Source organism: Macaca thibetana, chromosome 17 (genome assembly GCF_024542745.1).
Source record: "Macaca thibetana thibetana isolate TM-01 chromosome 17, ASM2454274v1, whole genome shotgun sequence".
Taxonomy (NCBI): domain Eukaryota; kingdom Metazoa; phylum Chordata; class Mammalia; order Primates; family Cercopithecidae; genus Macaca; species Macaca thibetana.
This window is the reverse complement of record NC_065594.1, coordinates 77,194,624-77,212,753: the sequence shown is the minus strand read 5'-3', so window position 1 is coordinate 77,212,753 and position 18,130 is coordinate 77,194,624. Positions and strand designations below refer to the sequence as shown.

The window sequence follows — 18,130 nt, the reverse complement described above, 5'->3', positions numbered from 1 at the left end:
TTCAAAGATGACGAACACACCCACCCACACTCACGCACACTCAACTACACAATACGTACTCATACAACACACACATACACACCCACAACACACCCCCACTCACAACACACGTACACTCACACAACACGCTCATATACACAACACATTCTCATACAACACACTCCCATACACTCACACATACACTCAACACACATACACAACGCATGTACACTCACACACACTCAAAACACACCCACAGACACACCACATGCACACTCATATACTCGAAACACACAACACACTCATGTACACTCACATATACACACTATACACTCAGATACACATATACTCACGTATACTCACATACTCAAAACATACACACAACACACATACACTTACACACACTTGTACTCTCACACCACACTCACAACACACTCATGTACACTCACATACACTCAACACACCCACATACACACAATACACACAAAACTCATACACACACAACACTCATGTACACTTATACACTCACAACATACAACACACATTACATACACACACACAACACATACAACACACCTACACCTCCCACACACATACAAAACACTCATGTACACTCACACCCACATACATTCTCACAACACACATACGCACTCATGTACACTCACATATACTCACTACACACAATACACACACACAACCACACTCGTACACTCATATACACTATGGACACAACACAGTCACATACACTTGCATACACTCAATACACCACCCTCGTACACTGACATACACTCACAACACACACGTTCACACCCAACACTCATACACTCACGCAATACACACACACCACACACACTTGTACCCTCACACACTATACACTCACATAAAATAACACACTCGTGTACACACAAAACACATGTACACTCACAATACATACACCACACATGTACGCACATACACTACACACATACACAACACACTCGTACACTCACACACACTGTATACACTCAACACACTAATATACACTCACAATATACTCACGTACACACATACATGCAGTACACACATCCACAATGCACTGATGTACATTCACACACTATACACATACAACATATGTACACTCACATAAACACACCAAGACACATTCATGTATACTCATACACACCCACAACACACAACACTCATGTACACTCACACACAACACACATATGATCATACATACAAAACACACTCATGTACACTCATACACTCACATTCACATATGTTCATACACACAATATCCTCATGTACACTTACACTATAACACGCTACACACACAGCACTCCACACTCTCAGTATACACAACACACTCATGTACTCACACTCATAACACACTACACACACAGGACACTCATGCACACAACAAACTCATGTACACTCACATATACTCACAACACATTCATACACCACACGTAATACATTCACTACACACAACACACATACACTCACAATACACATGCAACACACACTACAGACAACACACATGCACTCACAACACACTTGCACACATTTATACACTCACTACACATATACACACTTGCACACTCACTACACACACGTACTCACAACACACTCACGCACACATGCACATTCTTTGCTATTTTGTAGCAGCAACGGGGCTTAGCCAAGGGCCTGAGGTATTTCATGGCTCAAAAGTCCAGTCAATAGGCAAGAATGCCGTCGTCTCACTCTTTTAGAACGTGTCTGCTTTAAAGGGTAGGTGCCTGGCACTCACGCTAAAAGGCTGACACATGGCGTCTCCTAAGCCTCCTCCCTCTACTGCCAGAAGCAGCTCCAGAGGGCACAAGACTCAAGCAAGACTTGTCCCTTCGGGGTTCTTCCATCTCCATCCTCCCAAAGGTAGCTCACGCTTGCTTCTTTATCTTGAGTGCACATATGAAGGCTGTGCACGCTCTGGAAAGGGAAGGGGGAAGAATTCCTGTCCTCTCCTATCAGGAATTGGGGAGAGAAAAGCTGCTAGGAGGAATAAATGAAGGGGACTTTTCAAGCATTGTGAATTTGAGGCAGAAGGGTTGTAAGGGGAGAGAATGCCTTGAATTTTCATTCCCTTAATAAATATTTATTGGTGCAGACATGGTGCCAGAACACTGCGTACATTGATTCAACTGAAGCCCTAATAAGAAAGAAGAAAACAAACAAAATTACAGTTCGTTTGTGTGGATAAGCAGAAAGGGAGGAGGGCTCGCTGGTAGAGAATGCTGGGGGTTGCATGTGGGTTGCAGGGGTGGACCTGGAGTCCTTATGAATGAGGTGATTAATGTGTGAAAAGCACTAGGACATGGACAGGCCAGCAAAGGCAGAGGCTGGGACACGCACAAGCTGTGCATGTTCACCCAGCAATGTAAGCAGGGTCATGACCAGATCGCAAAAGCCATAGGTCATGATCAAGGTCAGAGTTTCGGCTTTGTCCCAGTAAGATGGGAAAGCATGGAGGGGCACATAAGGGAGTGATAGGATGCTGTTTATGTTTTAAAAAGATTCCTCTGGTTGTTGTCTATGGGATATAACGGAGTAAGGCAAGAGTGGATATTGATAGATTAGGAAGTAAATGCTTTTATGATATTGTGATAAAAGGTTGATGGTGGCTCAGAAGAGGGAACTGAGATGTAGGGGAGTGGATAGGATTCAGGGCAGATATGACAGGACTTGCTGATGAACTGGATGTCAGTGAGTCACCTATACTCTACTGGGTCACTAATTCATTTCTGAGACTGAATTAATTTGTTTATAGAGTTGATAATTTTGAAACATGTCACACTTTTTATTCTAATACTTCCAGTGATTTCAGGAAAGAGTCTGCTAGGTTTTGGTTTTAGATTGCCAGTTGAGAGTACCATTTATTCAAATGGGAAGAATTTGATTTTGAACGTGTCAGGTTCCTTTAAGAAATTTAAAGGTGAGACCAGTAGAAAGGTGGATATAAAAGCCTGGAGCTCAGAGGAGAGGTTGGGCTGGATAAATACATTTGGGGGTCCTCAGTCTGTAGATGATTGACAGATTCAGGAATGGATGAGACCACAAGGGAGAGGGTAGATGGAAAGAAATATCCAGCTCTTGGAACCTCAACATACAGAAGAGGAACATGGTGGGCAAAGGAGATGGAGGAAGGAGTGTTTAACAAAGGAGAGATTGGTTACATGACTTGAGTACTGCTGAGAGGTAAAATAAATTGTCTTAGTCTATTCTGGCTGCTTATAACAAAATACCATAAACTGGGTGGCTTATAAACAACAGAACTGAATTTCTCACAGTTCTGGAAGTTGGAAGGCCGCAGATCAAGGTGCCGGCAGATTTGATGTCTGATGAGGACCATCTCCCTGGTTCATAGACAGTGCCTTCTTGCTGTGTCCACACATGGCGGGAAGGTGAGGGGTCTCTCCCATGTCTCTTCTTATAAGGGCACTGATTCCATTCATGAGGGCTCCACCCTCAGGATCTAATCGCCTCCCATACGCCCTTGGAGGTTAGGATTCAACATGAATTTTGGTGGGACACAAACATTCAGACCATAGCAACAATAAGGCAAAAAGTGACCATTGGTTTGGTAATATGGAGGACACTGGTGAGAGATTGCAGGGGAATGGGTTCAGGAGTGGACAGAAGAAGGAGGGAATGGAAGAAATATCCACAGTGCTGTAAAGAAGCTTCGTTCGTGAGACCTAAAATGGAATGATACTTGAGACTCTCTTTATCAATTGACTTGTCTTATGCAGTTTTTGCATCTATTATTTTCCGGTAACTGCTGTAAACAGCTTCAAATTACTATAAACCCATTGGCTTAGAACAACACACATTTATCCCTTTACAGTCCTGGAGACCAGAAGTTCTAAGTTGGTTTCACTGGGCCAAAATCAAGGTGTTGGCAGGACCTGCGCTCCCTCCAGAGGCTCTAGGGGAGAATCCATTTCTTGACTCTTCCATCTTCTGGTGGTTGATGGCGTTCCTCTGCTTGTGGCCACATCACTCCAATCTGCCTCTGTGGTCACATTGCCTTGCTCTTCTTCTATCGGAGCTAACGCTCCCTCTCTCTTATATAAGTGTCTCTTATAAGGATGCTTGTAATTGCATTCAATCCAGGAGATTCTCCCCATCTCAAGATTCTTCACTTAATCCCATCTGCCAAGCCCCTGATTCCATATAAGGTGACATTTATAGGTTCCAGGTACCTCTGAGAGCCATTATTCAGCCACCTATCCTCTACTAGGTCACTAATTCATTTCTGAGACTGAATTAATTTGTTTGTGGAGTTGATAATTTTTAAATGTCACCGTTTTTATTCTAATACTTCCAGTGATTTAAAAACCTCTATTAAAATATTTAAGTGTAATATTCCTTTTTCAGAGGGAAATGGTGATTATGAACTTCTAATTAATATTCGAGGCAATAATAAACATAACTTTCAAAAAAAGTTCAACTAATAGTTAACAGCAGGGATGGGATTCTCTTGTTAACACTGCCACGAGTGAGTGCCAGGGTCAGCCTTATGAATTCTAAATAGGATGTGTATGAGTCAAATAAGTGAGACACATAATGTGGCATTATTATGTTGACCTTGCTGGCTCTAAATTTATTGCTGTAGACATTATTTAATATGTATAACTAAATTATTTTAGCATTTAGGTAATTTAATAAAATAGTTTATATGTGTGTATCAATAAAGAGAGAACCATAAATTATACATGTGTGTAGTTTAAACAGAACCACTTAAATGCCTATTTTGGGGATTAAATATGTTCAGAACTCTATCTGCATCTAGTCCTTAATCTGGGTGAATTCTTACTCACCCTTTACGAGAGGCTTATTTGAGACTTCCTCCAGGCAGGCTTTCCTTGTCCAGTCTCGTCATTTCCTGGGCTTGAATCTTACTTGGCCCTTTTCTTGTGTCTGTCTATCCCCAAAAGACTGTATCTTATTTATCTTGGAGCCCTCTGCACCTGGCATTTCTTTCACTCTGGGCAGAGCTGGTTCCTGGCTACTCTGTACGGAAACCTGGAGACAAGCAGAATGGCTGACGACCTGCCGGAATTCTCTACCCTTGTTTGTGCAGGCCCTGCCCTCCACACCCCATCTCACAGGGAACACAACAAGAACATTGAATTTGCTGGTAGCCGTCCCTCCTAATTTAGCAGGTTTCGATCATGCAGAATTTTTCTATAATAAAGACTGATTTTTATACAAAAGGCTTTTGTGTACATACTTTTTAAAAACAAACACATTTCACTCACTGTCTTTCTTTTTTTAAAAAAAAAGTTAGCTTGTTTCTGACAAATAATTCACAAGTGTAAATGAAACCAACTAAAATTAAACGCACTCCTTTTCCCCAAGGGTATCATTCCTAAAACGATTTCCAGACCTTTAAGGAAGTACTTTCAGACAGGGTGAAATCAGGGAAAAAATATTGTGCAATACATATTCATATACTAAGTCCCTCTGGCATTTGATCTTGTGACAATAGTCAGAGCTGTCACACCTTTTGCAGGCCTCTGAAAGGCAGGTTGAGACCTAGGTGACTCAGGTAGGGTCTTCCTTGGTGGTGCTACCTTTGACATCCTTCTTTGAGGGATGTTACTAGGATCTTCTTGGAACAGACTACAGAAAGTGCTCTGCTAACATGTCTAAGTCCCAGCTCTAAGACTCATTAGCTGTATGACATTGGGGAAAATCATTGAACTTCTCTGGTTTCTCACTTTCCTCATCCTTTAAATGGTGCCATAGAACTACGTGGCTCAAAATATTTTAGGCATTTCAAACTCACTGATACCTAAATTACTAATTCACACTGTAAATGAACCTGTTAAAACTATTTCCGTTCTAAGATGGCTGAGTTATAGAGTTACTGTTGAAAAGAGTTGGAGTGATACAGATTTCCCAGATATTGATTAGAAATTGTCTTTGCCTCTTATTTCCACAAGTATTTTTCTATTAATTTTTTAAAAGCCTATTTTCCTTCATCTGTTGAGCTTTAAAGCTATTTGGCTTTAATTGTAGCCAAAGCGACAAAGTGGAGAGAGGCCACCCTAGGTCAATGTGGCATCATCCACACCAACACTGTAACCATCCAACTCATCACTGTATAAGATGTACTCACCACTGGATGAAGTGGTGTTCCTGGAAACATAAATTGCATCTGCTGGGCAAGCATTGCTGCTGCAGTTTTTTGCTGAATCAAATTGTTCCTTCCATTAATTTCTAGTTGAGTTTTTAAGTGTGTTGGAGGGTGAAGATACTTGCAGTTCTCTCTCGAACAACGGCCCTGTAAAAACAAGTTTTGGTTTTAGGACTATTGTAAGTAGCTTTCAACTCCAAAGTCAACCATTGAACAATCACGTTTTATATACAAAATCAAAGATCCTCTGTGTGTGTGTGTGTGTGTGTGTGCGCGCGCGCGCATGTTCATGTGTTTGTTGGGTAAAAGTGAATCAAACATTACATGATTATCAAGGTTGCTTGAACCTCTTAAGTCTGTTAAGTAGAGAAGCTTCCCTTGGATCCTTCGTTCCTTCCTTCTTTCCTTCCTTCCTTCCTTCTTCCCTCCCTCTTTCCTTCCTTCCTTCCTCCTTCCCTCCCTCTTTCCTTCCTTCTTTCCTTCCTTCCTTCCTTCCTCCCTTCCATCCTTCCTCCCTTCCTTCCTTCTCTCTCCCTCTTTCTTTTCTTTTCTTTCTCTCTCTCTCTCTCCCCCCCCACCCCTCTTTCTTTTGCTTTTTCTTTCAGATTCTAAACCCTGACAAAAGATTCCAAAGAAGTGTGACTGCTGAAAGAAAGGTTCTTCCCCTACACAGTACGGAAGGTAATCAGAAGGGCGTATCTATTGTGGGCTATCAGAAGGAGTCCTTGAACTAGCTATACGCTTGTTTGTACATGCTAGAGTGATGTCCAAATATGAATAATTATGTAATAAATTTGTGGAGTAGAGAGTAATAAGAATTTTAAATGTGTGTTCCAGATTAGCTGAAGACATTCTTTCTTTCAGCTTATTGATGAAGAGGCAATAATAGTGCAGGGGTGGACATTTCTTGGTGATATACACATAGATGAAATTCTCAGGCTTGAACTCAGATAATCATCTGCAAGTGATTACTTTGCTACACAAAAGCTGTCACTCTATATCCCTGCCTTGCCCTCATGACAGGACTTCCTCCCATGACAGGAGTATCAAATCTGATGTCATGATGTGACATAGTGAAGAGTGTTTATGGCTAAAGTAGTATTTGGATGCCAAAGCTGGTAAAACAAAGGAAAATAATAATTAGGTGACAGGGTACATAAAACCAGTCTGGAAGGGTAATTGCATATGGCGGTGTTTATACTTAATCCCCAAGTTTTCAAAACTACCAATTGAAAGAATTACATTGATGTGTGAATTGTACAATTTCTGGAGAAAGAAGAGCAAACTGTGAACCAGTTTATCATACTTCCCTAAAGAATTAGTCCATTTGCAGCCAAGAAAAGAGAGTATTGATTTGTTTACCAGATATAAAAATAATTTTAAAAAGCAAGCTTGGGGGATCTGGGGAAATGAATTTGTTTATAGTCATCCTAATTCTAAACATCTGGAGTTCTCACTCTGCTTCCCACTAATTTCATCCACACTTTTGGCAGCTCAGACTTCCTCTCTGGAGTTTGAATCTTCCCCCACCACCATGGAGAAGGGCAGACATGGGTCCTGTGTTCAGTCCCGGGTGTCTGTGCTAATCAACAAATGCTGTCCTGAGGATCTACTGTTAGCAGCATTAATAGTTGCATCACCCTCTTTGGGGAGGATAACCAGGCAGGTGCCAAGGACACCAAAAGGAATAGGTCCTTATTTGCTGCTAATAAGAGTCTATAACTGTGGGTAATGCCAACATATCTCCTTAGTCTCAAGTTCATATTGTTGATGTTTCATTCAGCTTCCTATGTATACATGGACATTGTAGGGAAAGTATTGGAAAGTTTATTGTAAAGATAGAGGTGAAGTGGACATTAATCTAAATCAAAGCAGTATAGGAATCTCTCTTTTCTCTCTTCATCTTCTTCTTTTGCAAATCGAATCTTTTAAAAATTTTTAATCCTAAATCTCTTTGCTTTGTGACTTGCCAGGGTCCCTCCAGCCCTGTCAACTTGCTTCAGGCATCTCTTACTTTACTTCCTTTTCTTCCTGCCTTTGACAACTGCTTGTCTCTTTGTTTGGCGTGGTGGCGGGCGCCTGTAGTCCCAGCTACTGGGAGGCTGAGGCAGGAGAATGGCGTGAACCCGGGAGGCGGAGTTTGCAGTGAGCCGAGATCGCGCCACCGCACTCCAACCTGGGAGACAAAGTGAGACTCTTTCTGAATTTAAAAAAAAAAAAAAATCAAATCTCCAAGAAAGCATTCAGATTGAGCCAGCTCCTACAAAGTTCACTTGTACCAAGTCTTTGAATTGGCTGCCTTTATATCAGGTGGCCAAATACAATTCTATCTTTTGTAATGTGAGGTGTCCATGAGGATCAAAACATAGCACAGCCCATCAGCGGGGGTGGAGGAGGGTTACAGAGAATGCATTTCTTGTTCAGAGGATAAGCCACCCCAGGCTTCTCTAACCTCATTCCAAACTCTCTTTAGCCACAAACACTGCTCTTGGAAGCTGACACCCAGAAAGGCTCACATATTCAAGGTGCACAGATGGGTCTAATGGAGAGACTTGGGAAAGCAGAATTCCAGAAAATGAAGACGGAATTAATGAAATGTCCACATTTATACCAGTATGGCCATTATATTGTGTTCACTCATATAATTGTCAATTTGATCACTAGTTTTTTAATGTAATGCTCTGTGGCTGCACATACACTTTCAATTTGGCTGGAAAAATACAATTTTCTTATAAATTCTCCTATCTCTTGATAAAACTGGGACTTGTAGGGAACCATATTAAGCTATTTTTCAGCTTATAGAAAGTATTTTACAACATTGAATTAGTAATTTATCAATGAAATCTTTTTTGTGACAATTGCTGTAATTTCCTAGTGTCCTTACTTACATACTTGGAGTAAAGAGTGTTATTGATCACCTACATGCCAAGCAATTTATATATGGTTATCTCATTTTCTCCTTATAACTGCAATAATGATCCCTATTTTACAAAATAGCAGATGGACTCAGAAGATTAAGGAACTTTCCCAAGGCCATATAACTGGTAAGTGGTAGAACTAGATTTTAAATCCAGACCTACCTGACTCAATTACATCGCACTGCCAAGCTATTCATTAGCAATAGTTAAAATCCAGGGAGGATAAAAATTTACCATGATCTTTTGTATAATAATAGGATGCATAACAAAATTTTAAATAAGATATATATGTATATCTTGTCCACATATATATGTATATACATATATATATAGATTTGGGAATGGGAAACAATTATTTGCATGGACCTATCTGTTGGTAAGAGGATGGAGGAGTAATCAAGCTCACAGGTTCTGGTCTCATAACTTGGCTCAGCCTTTTCTTAGCTGCATGACTTTGAGCAATTACTTGACTTTTTTCTTCATCTGTTCAATGAAATAATTATTGTATCTTCTTCTCAGGGCTGTTGTGTGATTAAATGAGTTAACACATACATAAGGCTTAGAAAAATGCCTAGCACATAGTAAGCACTGAGTAAATGTTATTATCAAAAGAAAGAGAAATGTTTCCATATGATATTTCATTTTTAGTGAGTACAGAATCATACATTTAGTAGTATTTTGACTGGCTCTTTCATTCTTCTACAGAATAAACTTTCACACCAAACATGTTAAAAGCTACTTAATTGTACTTATTCAAATATTTTATGTTTAAAATTATTTTCAATTCTACAGGGTATTTGTGTGTCCACATTTTAAGAGACAGCTCTGAACCCTAGTACAATCTAGTATTAATAGTTTGAAGAATTATGTACCATGGATGTCTGAGGCACACTAATTCAAACCCAGGGAGACTCTAGGTAACAGAATTTTAGTAAGGGATCCTATAGGATTGTAAAATCCTAATGGAAAAGCTACTGTCAAAATAAAACAAGCTATTTGACACAGTGAACAATTTGTAAGGAAGTTTTTGCTAAGGCATAAGATTTGCCAGGATATGCATCAGTGTACAAAAGCTGTTGGTTATCAAAGCAGCTTGTCATAGCTGAATGGTACAGGGCAGTGTGCAGAAGCATAAAGCGTCTTTGTGTATCATTGTGAAACAAAACAGAGGTGTCAAAAATAGTGTCTCCTGATTTTAGTCCAAGAAATAAAGACAAAAATGTCTGGGAAAAATCTTCCTTGTGGCAGCTAGGATTTGTTTTTTGCTTTGTTTTGTTTTAACTCTTCCTCCCTTTTAGTTCTTGGTAACACGCTATTTCTGGAGAGAGAAGGGAAGGAAGTCCAGTGCCTAGTGCCAGGGACTGGTGCAGCTTCTGTGGGGTGGAGATGGAGATGGAGAGCACCATTGCGAGTGCTTGTGAAGAGCCTTCCAGGAACTGGGAGTTAGAAGCCTCAGCTAGGGCCAGTCAGGTGGGTTCACACCAGGGACAAGCTCATGGGTCACATAAGCCCTCAGGGCCTTTGCTCATCCCACGTGGGACATGCCAGGTATGGGTGGGACATGCCAGGTATGGAACCAGCAGGTGGTCATATACTTCCAGGCTAAGGTCTCATTCATTCTTTCATTCATAAATATTTCTTGAGATTCTACTATGTGCCAGGCATTGTGCTTAGTGCTAAACAAAGGTGAGGAAAATCAAGACATGGTGTCTCCCTTCATGAAGCTTGCAGTCTTGTGGGGAAGCCAGAGGTTAACAAAACATATCTAGTTACAAGTTGTGATATGTATTCTAGAGAAGAATGCTGAGAAGAAATAGTGGGAGAGGGTCAGAATTGAGACCAGGGGTCAGAGGAGATCTCTGGAGAAGTGACATTTAAACTGAGACCTGAAAAATGAGTAGGAACTTGGCAAGGGAGTGAGTGGTGGTCAAAATGTGTGTGTGTGTGTGTGTGTGTGTGTTTTGCATGTGTATGCATGTATGTTGTAGGTATTGTATGTATTGTGTGTTTCTGTTGTGTGTGCTGTATGTGTTGTATGTGTGTATGGGGTATGTGTTCATGCTGCATGTGTGTTGTGTGTGGATGTGTGTTCTCTGTGTATGCGGTAGGTATACTGCGTGTGAACAAGGTGTGTGGTGCGTGTGTGTGTTGTGTGTGTTGTATATGTTGTATGTGTGCTGCATGTGTGTGTATTTGTGTGTGTGTTGTGTTTGCGTTGTGTGCATGCTATATGTGTATGTGTGTGTTATATATATGGTACATGTGTTGTATGTGTGCATGGGGTGTGTACGTATGTTTTATGTGTATTGCATGTATTATGTGTGTGTATTGTGTGTGTATTGTCTGTTGTGTGTATTTGTGTTGTGTGTGTGCTATATGTGTGTGTTATATATATGGTACATGTGTTGTATGTGTGCATGGGGTGTGTACATGTTGTATGTGTATTGTGTGTATGGTGTGTGTCTAGTGTGTGGTGTGTGTGTGTGTGTTGTGGGTGTTGAATGTTCTTTAGAGGAGGAGCGTGTGCCAGGAGAATGTCCCATCTTGGGGCAGGCAGGCAGCTAAGGCCAGCGCAGGGAAGGGGTGTGGGGAGGAGTATGGGGAGTGAGAAGAGGTGAGGCAGGAAGTAGGAGGCAGAAGCCAGACAATGGGAGACCAGCTAAGGGGTATGAACTTCCTGCTGCTGAAAGTTGTTAAGCAGGAGAATAACCAGATCAGATTTATTCTACATTTAAATCACACTCTGATTATTATATTTCATATTTCTAATTTTATTATAGTTTATATTGTTTGGAGACCACTTCTTTAAAAACAGTAACAGAATTCTGATGGAGTCGACGGATTTGTGCAGTTTCTACTTCCAAGAATAATCTGTACTCCAGGAATATTTAGGGATGATGGCTAGAATCGAGTCTGAACTTCAAGCTGAATTAAATTTATTAAATCAGCAACCATGAAAGATTCTAATACAGAATACTCATGTTGATTCTTGACAGGAGGAAGGAAGATGCTAAATAATTGTAATATGTACTTGACAGAACAACAGATTGGCGCTATTGGAATTACATGGCCATTAAATTACATGGCGTGGGATAGAATAAATGCAACTTTGGCTAAGAAAAGACATCAGAATCAGGTTGCTGTGAAAAAGAAAAAGCATAATTGAAGGATGAGATTTTCTAATGGCTTATTTTAAAACAAGTAATTTTTGGAATCTTTTTCTAGTATGCTCCTAATTGAAAAAAAATCAATTAAAATATGGGCACAAAAAAGAAAACATTAATTAGAAGACTATTAAAGAATCTCCCATTAACCATAGTTTTTGCCCAAAGGAATAGCTGTCAGACAACAGCATCCCATTAGTTTTTCATGGGAAAAGCAATGGATTTCTATGATCTACAATTCAGTTAACAGTCCTCAGCCATTTGTGTTCCATTGGAATAATTTGAACTGTGTCTTTACATGGGCTGAGTCATCGATCGGCAGACTCCAACAAAACGTTTTTTGGGGAAAATGATTCTAGCGAAGGGCTGGAATCCCAACCTGATTTTCTGAATTTTGCCTCTTCTAGTGCCACCTCGGCAGCGCTTGCTGCTGTAGGTGCATGATGATATTTTCAAGCAAGCAGGCCAGGCTGCGGAATGGCAATGCTGGCCCTAAGGTTTAAGGGCAGATGGTATGTGCTTTAAATGCAGCCTTCAGGGACACTTTGAGTCCTGGAGCCTGCTTTAGACCCCAAAGCTGGCCACGGAAAATCATGGAAGAGCCTCTGAAATTCCTCTCATTCCACATGGCTGAGGCCAGCTTGGTGAAATCCTGAGGTCAAGACAAAGGCTCTTGCTCTGGAGTTACATTTCAGAAGCCTGTTCTGTCTTGCAACCTCTCCCGGAGAAGCAGTGTGAAAAAAAAAAAAAGGGGTTAAGGGAACAGTCTCAGAACTGGAGTAATTGGATTTAAAATGCAGCGCTGCTGTTCTTGGGCACCTTGGGCAAGTGGGACTTTGTGGCTTCCAGTTGCCATATCTGTGAAATGGGGCTAAGAATAGTTTCTACCTCATAGACTTTCAATAAGGATTAATAGTTAATGCATATAAAGTGTTTTAACAGTTCCTGGCACATAATAGGCACTCCCTAAGCTAGATCATCATCATCACCATCATCATTATCATCACTATTATTATTGACACTTTCTTTTCATAGTAGGTAAAAATACATGGTATTGAAAACAACTTCTCTAATACTTGCTCCATTTCCTTATCACTGTGCTCCTGTCTGGCCTGTTTCCAAGCTCTTTAACCCTTTGCTATTCTCACTCTGTCTGTGCCGACTTTGGTCATTTATCTCTTCAAACAGTCTCAGAACTGTTTTTCTTTGGTATCTCCCCTGCTGAAACTTGCCAGGGCTAATCAACATGGCATGACTTATCTTGAGTTTAAAGCAGCTATGTATTATGGTTGGAAAATCCCAGAATTCTGGCTGTGGCTTCATTCCAAAATGGTTAGATGAACTTTTACAAATAACGTGTGATAGTCTGTGCCTCAATTTTCTCATCTGTCAAATAGGAGTGATCCTATTCCCATATCTCAACTCCTTCTGACAGTTGTTAGAACAGGAATTGCTCAGGAAGAAACATAAATTGTTATCCATATTTTTTCCAGATCTATTTTCCCCTTGAATGCTCCTAATCTGTAAAAGGGGAAAGCCACATGAACCAACAGTTACAGTAAAAAGTGACACCAGGGACGTATGTTGGCAACGGTCCAGGTATGTTCTGAGAATTATCAGATGTCTACGTGATGAGGCTTGAGGAGATTCAGCAGAAAGTGGCGAATTAAGTCAAAATCAATTAAATCTAGGAAGATTTATTCAGTACCCACAGTGTACACAAATTGGAAGTGAAAAATTTGATCAAACAGACCTCTGTTTTCGTCCTTGTGCCGCGTAAGTTGTTCAGCAGATATTTACTAAGTGACTAAGCTGACTGGGTGTATCAGATGGTGCCAGCCTCAGTTTCCCTATAGTTTGAAAACCTCTCAAGATCTTTGAAAGCTGGGAAGCAATAAAGGCTGTGGTTTGTGTGGGTGAGCTGATTTTTATCAGTCCATCATTTATACAGGTCTCAGTCACATAGGCGAAGGCCGAGTCTAACATTTGGCCTGAACCTCCTCTTCTTCCTCCCAGTACATTTCCAGAAGGATATGGGCAAGTAAAAGTGTAGGGGAATAAAATGGTTATTTACATCAAAGCTTAATTTACGACATTAACTATGAGACTGAAATAGCTCTACTGTAAGGCAAGTGACAGATTAGGCTTTTGGGCTTCTTTTGAATTTAAATAAACTAATTGAAGCACATGAGCTTCTTGTATTATTAGTTCCAACTACCTAATACAGCAAATAAAATACAAGCACATAAGGGCTTCAGAATTAGAAAGAAACTTTAGATTCAGGGGATCATTATAAACAAATGATAACCAGAATGTCTATCAACATGGATAATTGCCAATATCATCAAGATTATGCATAAGCCTCCACTAAGCTCTTTCTGTTTATTATTTGGTTCAACATATATTACAATTTATCTTTTACAGTCTAGATATGCAATAATTGGTGAGTAGCACAACATTTTGTACTTATTAATGACAGATAAAAATGATGTATTTACATTTTTCCTCTGGGGGGTGTTCGTTTTCTCTGGTGCTTGCATTATATGGAAGAAATGCCTAGGATGATAGAAGGAATATTTGGCAGTATAGCCTGGTGGATAAATGAGGGAAAAACACAAATAGTGGTAGACAGTCACTACCACCTCCAATTTTACCCACCACCACCAATTGCACAGCTACGGGTTTAGGAGAGGATAAAGAAAAGTGGAAACGAAGTTACACAGGTAAGTAGACCAAGTCAGTTTGCATTTTCTTTCCAAAAACCCATACAAATAGGTGTAAAGCATCATTCCACTGCATCATCTGGACTATGGGGCAGAGCTCTTCTCTAGTGATAGTGCTTTTACCTTTCTTCAAGGGAGTTGCAAATCTGAGTGTTCTCATCTCTAGATTTGCATTTAGGATAGCTTGTTATCACCTGAGGGCTGGGAAAAAACCTCCAGGCCATCACAGGTGCTTTGGGAATAGATTTGTGACTCATTCCTTATTATGCCAATGCAACTGCCCTCTTCTTTCAAGCACCACTGGCACAGGCCCCTGACATTAATTTTGTGACTATTTTAAATAAATAAAGCATATAAAAACTAGTAAATGAGGAAGAAAGGTAAAGTAGGTGAATTGTTTGTAGTTTGCCATTCATAGCATGTTTAAGCCTTTTAAAAATTTTTTAGTTTCATTTTTGAAACAGGGTCTCACTCTGTCACCCAGGCTGGAGTGCAGTGGCATAATCATGGCTCACTGCAGTTTTGACCTCCCGGGCTCAAGCAATTCTCCCACATCATCAGCCTGCCAAGTAGCTGAGACTACAGGTGCATGCCACCACACTAGGCTTATTTTTAAATTTTTGTAGAGTCTGGTTCGCACTGTGTTGCCCAGGCTGGTCTCGAACTCCTGGATTCAAGCAATCCTCCCACCTTGCCCTCCCAAAGTGCTGGGATTACAGGCGTGAGCCACTGCACCTGGTCTTTAAAAAAGTTTTAAATGCATTTTGGTTGGTTGGACAAACCAAACTGGGTTGCAATTTCCCACACAACTTGTGTCTTGTGATGGGGAGAGCTGTTTGTTGGCTTGATGAAGGGAGCAACCCCTCTTACCAATAAGGATTGTTAATTCTCTTAATTTTATTTGTTAACTGAAAATGTGCCAGTTAAGAGAAATCAGTGAGACTAAAAATAGTCCATCAGTTCTCGAAAGATTCAGGTAAACAAACTTCCGGGCACCAGATGCTTCATTTGGAAATTATTTTATTTAATGAGAATATAAATGTCTTCTGAGTCATGGCAGTAGGCTGGTTAGTGTGGACCATGATCATATATCAACCTAACATGAAACCAGTTATGATGTTAATAGTGAGTGTCAACTTGATTGGATTGAAGGATGCAAAGTATTGCTCCTAGGTGTGTCTGGGAGGGTGTTGCCAAACATTAACATTTGAGTCAATGGACTGGGAGAGGCAGACCCACCCTCAGTCTGGGTGGGCACCATCTAATCGGCTGCCAGCAAGGCTAGAACAAAGCAGGCAGAAGGATGTGGAATGAATGACTTGCTGAGTCTCTGTCCTTCATCTCTCTCCCGTGCTGGATGCTTCCTGCCCTCGAACATCAGACTCCAAGTTCTTTGGCTTTTGGATTCTTGGACTTACACCAGTGGTTTGCCAGGGGTTCTCGGGCCTTTGGCCACAGACTGAAGGCTGCACTGTTGGTTTCCCTACTTTTGAGGTTTTGGGACTCAGACTGGCTCCCTGGCTCCTCAGCTGGTAGACGGCTTAGTGCAGGACTTCTTGTGATCGTGTGAGTCGATTCTCCCAAAAAACTCCCCTTCATCTATACATCTATTCTATTAGTTCTGTTTTTCAGAGAACCCTGACAAATATACCAGTCTAGTGGCTGTTTGACTTCATAGAGTCTAGATTTTTTGATACCACATTCATTAATGTCTGCAGCCCCATGGGTGAACAGAAACATTGATATCTCAGCCTTGGAATTTCTCCTGTCGGGGAGAGCAGGCCTTTTCTGTCTACTTCCTGAACTTCTCCTCAAACCCCAACAGTACAGGGAACCTCATACAATAGGTGCATGTTATCCCTCCTTCACCGTATATGTATTGAACCCCTTCCATGTGCCAAGCCCTGTGATATTAAAATTACAATTAAAATAGAGTGATCAATGCCATGATAGCCTGTGTGAATGCATTGCAGGGAGCTCTCCCTAGTTTAAAGGTCAGGGATGACTCCAGAGGATGGGACATTTAACATGTAAGCTAAGATATTTATCAGATTATCTAGTTGAGAGTGGGGAGGAAGGTGGAAGTTAGAGTTGGCCATTTGTAGCGGGGAGGTGGGGATGGTTAATGGGTACACGAAAAATAGAAAGAATGAATAAGACCTACCATTTGACAGCATAATAGGTGACTATAGCCAACAATAACTTAATTGTATGTTTTTAAATAACTTAAAGAACATAATTGGATAGTTTGTAACTCAAAGGATAAATGCTTGAGAGGAGGGATACCCCATTCTCCATGATGTGCTTATTTCACATTGCACGCCTGTATCCAAACATCTCATGTACCCCATAAATATATACACCTACTCTGTACCCACAAAAGTCTTTTTAAAACTTAGAGTTAGCAATTTGGAGAATTAAAACAAACCAGAGTAACTGACAACCACTCTATGGGGGTTTAATTCCTGAAGCCTTATAAACACCATCCCATGACATCTGTATCCCACAGTTTCCATGGGGAACTGGTTCCAGGACCTCCCACAGATACCAAAATTCAGGATGCTCAGGTCCCTGATATACAATGGCCTAGTATTTGCATATAACCTACACACATCTTCCTATATACTTTAAATCATCTCTAGATTACTTATAACACCTAATACAAAGTGAATGCTAGTGTAAATAGCTGTTATACTCTACTGTTTAGGGAATAATGACAAGACAAAAGTCTGACAGTGTTCAGTACAGGCACAATTTTTAACAAGTATTTTCAATCCATAGTTGGTTGAATCCATGAATACGGAGGGCCAACTGAACGTTTAGTAAATATTGGGTTCTATTTTTATTATCAGTCCTTAGCAATTCCAGAAGCTGGTCAATTTTTAAAATAAGCAAAATGTATCCAAAGATACAAAACCTTATTATGCATCTTCTATTATAGCCTTTTTCAAACTGATTGCAATACTGTATGGTGAATCACCTACCCCCACAGAGGGCTGCCTGGAATTTGGACATGTGCATTAAAGGCCGACATTTGGTGGGTGTGCCCCTGCACAGCTGTGCCATTTTACTTAAATACTGGAAATGACTTCCATCTCAGGTAGAAAACAGACACTGTCCCAAGCCTGTTTAGTGTCAAGTGTTTTCCCTGCTTCTCTGGCCACTCCAGTGCCTCCTCCAGAG

General features: G+C 40.6%; 1 protein-coding gene and 1 long non-coding RNA gene across 10 annotated transcripts in view; one reads left to right on the top strand and one right to left on the bottom strand.

The window, feature by feature from the left end:
• Positions 1-18,130, bottom strand: part of MBNL2 (muscleblind like splicing regulator 2) — a 171,730-nt gene that overhangs the window by 56,281 nt on the left and 97,319 nt on the right. For all 8 annotated transcript variants that reach the window (XM_050765985.1, XM_050765986.1, XM_050765988.1 and 5 more), the window contains exon 3: positions 6,125-6,289. In XM_050765985.1, coding sequence (XP_050621942.1) covers positions 6,125-6,289 — 165 coding nt within the window. The remainder of the gene's footprint in view (positions 1-6,124; positions 6,290-18,130) is intronic.
• LOC126940231 (uncharacterized) overlaps positions 1-18,130 on the top strand; it is a 134,524-nt gene that overhangs the window by 94,308 nt on the left and 22,086 nt on the right. The window contains exon 4 of one of the 2 annotated variants that reach the window (XR_007720676.1): positions 9,140-9,186. The exons of the other annotated variant lie outside the window; for it this stretch is intronic. This is a non-coding gene — a long non-coding RNA (uncharacterized LOC126940231). Of the gene's footprint in view, positions 1-9,139; positions 9,187-18,130 lie in introns of those variants that run through there. 2 annotated transcript variants of the gene reach the window in all.